This window comes from Rhagoletis pomonella, unplaced genomic scaffold (assembly GCF_013731165.1).
Source record: "Rhagoletis pomonella isolate Grant_MI unplaced genomic scaffold, Rhpom_1.0 Rhpom_scaffold_00007, whole genome shotgun sequence".
Classification (NCBI taxonomy): Eukaryota; Metazoa; Arthropoda; class Insecta; order Diptera; family Tephritidae; genus Rhagoletis; species Rhagoletis pomonella.
Window position 1 is genome coordinate 63,194,709 of NW_023458561.1, and position 6,836 is coordinate 63,201,544.

General features: G+C 42.7%; 1 protein-coding gene across 1 annotated transcript; it reads left to right on the forward strand.

Moving 5' to 3' along the window:
* The first annotated feature begins 2,274 nt into the window (after positions 1–2,274).
* LOC118743310 (serine-rich adhesin for platelets-like) lies at positions 2,275–6,544 on the forward strand. Its single transcript, XM_036475903.1, has one exon. The coding sequence runs from the start codon at positions 3,279–3,281 to the stop codon at positions 6,009–6,011; it is 2,733 nt and encodes a 910-aa protein (XP_036331796.1). The 5' UTR covers positions 2,275–3,278; the 3' UTR covers positions 6,012–6,544.
* Positions 6,545–6,836: the final 292 nt, after the last annotated feature.

Here is a 6,836-nt window from a genome sequence, read left to right on the forward strand (position 1 = left end):
TATGTAGTGTGGAGGTGTATGTACATTAGGGTGGTCCTTATAAAAATCAAATGAACGATTTTTTTCCAGTCTCACTCCCTCAATCGGTAATACCACGGCCACAGATATCACATACAACTTTTGGTTCTGATTGGAGACGGTTAAGGACTCTTCAATAGAGACTCAAAAAATTTAAATTCATTTTTCTCCATCTAATAACCAAAATCGATACTACCATAGTCGAAGATATCACGTATAAATTTTGGTCCCGATTGGAGTCGGTTAAGGCGTGTCGCAAAGGGGCCAGAAGCCTCTATGGAGGCTCAGAGAGGTAAAAATATTTGTTTCATTTAATAACCAATATCTACCTAAGATATCACATACAAATTTTGGTCCCGATTGCAGTCGGTTAAGACGTTTTCATAGGGTAATCTGAAGTGTGACCCCTGTGAGACACGCCTTAACCGTCACTAATCGGGACCAAAATTTATATATGTTGTCTTCGAATATCGACATCATCGACGTAGGGGTTGAGGCTTCGGAAATCTGATGTAAAAATTTACTTCCTGCATTTAAGGACCACCCTAATGCTCAGAGCTATGGATGTGTAAACGCAACTCTATATGACTATATACATTGTACATACAAACATATGTACATATTTAGATTTTAGGGGGAAGAGGGATGAGTAGAAAAAAGATCCAGGTAAAAATGAGTGAAACTCAGATTTCCATTTCACCTCACGTTTTGCTCAATAGCACGAGTATGTAAGGAAATTATTTTATTTAGATGGTTACAACTATAACTACACTTGAATTTTAAAAGTGTTCAAAATAAGTGCGCTTAATTTTTTTTTTTGTTATTAATTTCGATTATATTAAAGGTATTTTACAGCATAAATCTAGAACGGATCGCCCTATTTGAGCTGTCTATTGCTTCGTGTTGTAGAAACTGATTTTCCTTAGATTTTGTGTAGAGAATTTTGCATTTTTAACCGTTTAAAAAAAAGGAGGAGGTTATCAATTATTTTTTTTTAATTCGTTTATGTACATATGTTACCGCATAACTTTAGAATACGTTAACGGATTTCTATAATTATTTTTTCTTAAGAAAAGGTGGTATCACAGCGGTGGTCCGATAAATTGAAATAGTTGCCCAAGTTCAAAACTGTATCAATGCTATAATATTATGCACGTTAGGTTAGGTTGGAGTGCTTTGTAAATCCCATTTACAGACGCTAGATATGAAAAAGATATGATTTAATTTTGATCAAAAATATAAAATGAGAACGCTTGCATTTCTTGTGCCACAATCTGCGTCAAGTGAGAAGTGTCGTGAATACCCGATTGCATCGACCCGCTGCACCAGTAAGTACATGCACATATGTATGTATCCTGTGTTATGATTCGCCCAATGGATGTGATTTGCCAATATATTACAATGCATTCAAGTTTTATTGGGAGACACACGCATTGAGTTAAGTGCAGCGGTCAAAGTAAAATTACCATCCTCAGATCAAACACCAGAACCATTACGCGCCCTTATTTATGGCGGATTACCAGAATAAAGACAACTCTTGATGAATGCCCACAAATACAATAATTATACAGTCTATGTACTCACATATATACGCGGCCGCTGTGTTGTGGAATGGCGGTGTGCATTACCATTCCGCAGGGTCTAGGTTCGATCCCTGTTTCCCACCAACATAAAAAAATAAAACTTAAAACAGTTTTTTGTAATAGCGGTCCACCTCCGAGTGTGTTTTCCATGAAAAACAGCTTCTAATAAAAATACAATCGCCATTCGTAATCGGCGTAGAACTTTAGGTTCCTCCCCTTTGTGTGACAACATCAATTCGCTCTAAACCGAAGCCTTTATATTCCTGAGCAGTGTAGTGCCTTCTTTGTCTCTAAGTCCTTGTCGATCTTAAGAGAACTTACGATTCATTACAGGTAGTGGGATATGTTCTCAGATGGTCAGAAATTCAGGCTTTCAGGGTGGTATGAAAAAGCGCGTGCTACCTTGATTATAGCAGATCAAAGACATTTCACCTGGTAAAAAAAACCAAGAGTAGAGGTTTTTAGGCTCGTAACAAGTATCACAAGTTCCATGCCTCTAGAATAAGACTTCCTCACAGTACCTCTCTGCAGGTTAGTGTGCTCTGTTAGGATGACTGTCGCGCAAATGTTAAAATTTAACTCTTTCTCTGAAAAATATGTGAGTAAGTGTGCACATACATACATACATATCAAAATCAAACTCAATGCAAGGCGGGTGTTTCCAACGGCGGTGCTCCTCCAACTCAAGAAATGAGAATATTTGTCATTTAATTTTTTACCGTGTAATATTGCATTTACTAACGCAGTACTGAATGGCTTAAAGACTACGTTGACAGATAAATAGAGACAAAGTATAGCATAGTAAGTGCTGAAATAAAAAACCACCCGCTTCTTGGTGCTGTCGGTGAATTAGTGCACCTATCATCCCATCCCCTCAGCTGGCACCTGTAACATTTTGCGGTTGGTTTACGCTGACGACTACATACATAGCTAGCCGTGCACAGCGCACATCATTTTGCTGCTCAACTCTCAGCATGCCTGCACTTGTACTAAACATTTGTAAAAACCTTTATAAAAGCCAACAGAACAACACAACATTTTCAGTGCGAATTTGCATGGTGGTTGGTTGACTGAGATTGCTGAATTGTGCTAGCGGCAAAGAACCGGTGAACAGTGAAGAAGATGTAGTGCTTAACTAAATACAACAATTAACAACGCCAATTAGTCAAGCATTTTGAAAGGATGTATTGATTGGTTATGAAATGAAGTTCTAAGGATATCGTGTTGAATCGGGTGTGAAGAGTGTACAAATTGTGTGCAAATGTGAGAGAGATGAGTTTGAATGTACATACATATAAAAAGTAATCGGAAATATTTTCCAGTGTTTCGATAGGCATGTTAGAAACAATTAAAGAAGCCCTACAAGTGCAACGTGCAAAAATTTATGAAACAAAATCTCACTCACTCATACTTAGTGTGACCATCGGAAACAATTAAAAAGAAAGAAAATTCTAAGCGGGGTTTTTGACGAAAATAACGCGCATCCAATATTGCTCAACTTTTAGTCGTTGAGTGGTTGCTTGCTGAGAACAGCTGAATTCTTTCTATTTTTTTTTTAACCTAAATAAATTATCAAGTTTTATTTAGCTCTTGGCGAATAATTACTGACATAGCCAGTGTGGTGGTGCGCTGGATCTTTAACCGGAAAGTAGACGGCGTACTTGGAGCATTTGTACTATGCAAAACGTTGGATCCAAACCAGATATTCGTACGGATGATTTGGATTTAGCAAAAGTCGGTTCTGCTACGCCTTCGAGCGATTTTGATAAAACAACTACCACCCCACTTACTGATCCTACAAGTTCAGCCATTCAAGTTGGAACTAACAATCCCGAATGTGTTCAATCAGATCCTGAAACACGGCGAAAAAGTAAGGCACGTTCGCGCTTCACATCAGCATTGCGCAAACTTTCGGGCAGAAAGAAACGTGCATCGTCTAAAGATACCTCTACAGAAAGTTCGATAGCTGGCGGCACATCTGCTGAAATCGTATCGGCGCCCGAAACCGTTTTCTCCAGCGGCGGAGAAGAAACTGGCGACACCAATGCCACTGCGTCATCAGAGGCGAAACCCAAGAAAAAAAGCAAGCTAGCCAGACGCTTTTTGCTAGGCAGTTTAAAGAAATCAAAACACAGTGCTAAGAAAAGCATTGACGAAGATGACGAAGCAGTTGTAGTACAGGGCAGTCAGGAAGAGGCGCCATTTGAAGACGCAGATGACGGTGAATCGCCTCACGTAGATGTCGAAGAGCGTACAACACGTAAAGTGAAAATATCACTCAGTGAAACACAGCGATTTGCATTGCGAGAGCAAGAAGACGCTGCTGGCGAACAACAACAGTTAGCTGAAGGTGACGTCGGTACAGCAGAGACGGGCTCACCAACCGAAACGGATTATCTGACACCCGTTGGAGATAAAGCGCAGCCAAGTTACGAAATCGGCGTTGACGCAGAAGTGGTAACAACACCGGCGACGTCGGCGGAAGACAACATCACCGTTGCATCGCCCGCTAAAGGTGGCGCATTAAGCAAAAAGAAGAAGCTTAAAACTAAGAAGGGTACATTAAAAGAAGCTGCAGTGACCATAATAAAGACAACTGCCACCACTAAAAGTGGAAGCGTCAGCACTGCGCCCTCAACTTCTACACAGAAACACACAGCTGCAACTGTACAAAAAACTACACGAACAACAACTGTAACTACTGACGAAAAGTTCGTTATCACACAGAGTACGCGCGATACACCGCCGCGCGAGCGCGCTCCAGCCAAACCGAGTCGGCTACCTGCCGCTACCAACGCGCAGCCTCCAACAGCAAATCTAACAACGCCGACCAACACCGGCGGCGTCGTACGTAAAACCAATACTCGCACGCCGGCTACACTCACCTCGCCATCGTTGGGGCGTGAACAGCTTACAAGTTTCGGTGCAGTTAGTATAGCAGCAACCGTTGCGGGTAAGAGGCAACGTACAGCGAATAGCGGTAAAAACACAGCCACCAAGGCGGGTAGTAGAAGTCAAGCGTCGAGTAAACCGCCATCCAGTCCGCTTAGCACGGCTAGCAGTGCTACTACCACCACAACCAGCAGCGGCAGCAGTAGCGCAACGACAGCTAAGTCCAGAAAAACCGATACTGAATTGATGCAAACTTCGCAAAGCCCACTACAACGCGGCCATCGATTTCCTAAACCGAGTCCGACAACGTTAACTCCGGCGGGAGAAAACGTTGGTACAATAGCGGCGCCACAAGCGTCTGCGTCGGCTGCCACACAGTTAGCAAGTCGCAGTAACGTAACACCAAAGCTGGCAAGCCCAACAGCAACTCCAACAATAGAACAATCTGCCAATGAAGGAACCCTAACAACAGTTGAAGAAAACCGCACGAAGCCAACAAACGCCACTACCGTTTCATCAGACCCACAAGACGCGGTTGCCACCAAGGCGGACGAAACGGTTGGCGCTCAGTCTGGCGCATTGGAGGCAATTCAAAAGCAGATACAATTTCAATTAGAGTCTCACGCATCTATTAGTAATCAATTGTCGCAAGACGAATACCCACAACAACAACAACAACAGCGTAACCAACAGAAACTGCTAGTCGCACCACAACTCTCGGTGGACGATATCGCATCACCTCCGCAATCGTTGCAATCGAATGTATCACTGTCAGTTTACCATCAGCAGCAGCAACAGCAAGCACCGCCTTCGTACACTCCACCCTCCGTACCATCACATGGGAGTACAACGCTTGCCACACTACCAGAAACTCGATCATTGTCACATTTCCGTCACCCATCATCGACTAAAGTCATTTTTCCAGACCCAGGCATCTACAACGACGACGACGACGACAACGACGACTACACTTACGCGGACAAGTCAGAAGCATTGCTGTACATTGCTGACGAATCAGTTACACCAGCGAGCAGCAGTGGTGTAGACGACGTCGTTTCTTCGGCGGAAAGTGCACAACCAAGCGACTACTCGGGCAACAATATACGCTATCCCCCCAATTTGACAGGACACGCATTAAGAAGTGATTTTGGTGAGGAGGAGCAAACGCACGGCCCTCCTTTGCAGCCAACTGTACGTTTTGCCGTCGGCAGTGTGGTACGACCCCAAGCCACATCCTACGAAAGTCCTTTGCACGATCACAGTTCCTGCGACTCGAATCCTAGTAGCGACTCGCACAGCGAGGCTAGCCGTCGACGTATACGTTACGTTTCACAACCGGACACCTTTGATGAGGATACATTCGATAGCATACTGCAAAGACGCGAAAATTTAGGTTATAATCCGGGGGGACTACCTAGCGAATATTCGGTAGATTCAGAATACGATTCAGGCGATAATCAGATGCCGGCTTTTGGCGATTTAACCATGGAGCAGGAAGAGGAACCGGTAAGCGAGTGAAGCTACTAACTACAGAGATATTTATTTAAGAAAAGGGTGAGCAGTACGTCGAGTATTTGGCCTGGGTATGGCATGTGAGTTTGCAAGAGCGCAACAGTTGCTGGAAAGTAAATGTATTTGCGTCTATGTATGGCTGGCTATATGCATATACATATATGTTCATACAAAGGTGTGTATTGGATTCGAAGAAGCCCTGCAAGTGTTCAGCCTTTTTCTATCATTTCTATCGCATATTTTTCGTTGCGCCCGTAATTCGTGGTCATGGTTTGCCATGGAGACCACTGTTTTAGAGCGCTTTGCCTTTTACTGCCGCCATTTATTCACTATTTTGATTTATTCTATGTTTGTGCTGTGGGCATTCATTTAATTTGAATGTCAAGCAAATTTACCTCCGACGCCAGTGTTAGCCAGAACCGGCGACGGAAGGGTTGAAAACTCACAGCAGATTAGAATATGAAGGACTGGTTTGGAATTCAAATGAATTTAGTTTTTAGAGGAAAAATCACGCGATGCAGAAAGTGTAAATGAGTAAATTTAACAATAATTACAGGGTTTTTCCAAAATTTTTGTGGGATGCTGTGAAGGTTTCAAACTATATACTTTCATACATGTAAGGAGATCACGTCAATGCCGCGTCTAAAGTGTGAGTAGCTGTATGGTCAAGATAGTCGATCAAGTATGGGCAAACATTGTTTTAAGTGGTTTATTCTATTAGCTTTTTTGGTCCAAATTGAGAAAAGGCGGCTGCCACATTGAGCATAGCTGCTTCATAGGTTATATTATATGTAACGCGTGTTTCAACCGTTGTCTTGAGATCCTTATCGA

Coding starts and splice junctions, on each gene's coding strand:
- LOC118743310 (XM_036475903.1), top strand. CDS start 3,279: ATGCAAAACGTTGGATCCAAACCAGATATTCGTACGGATGATTTGGAT.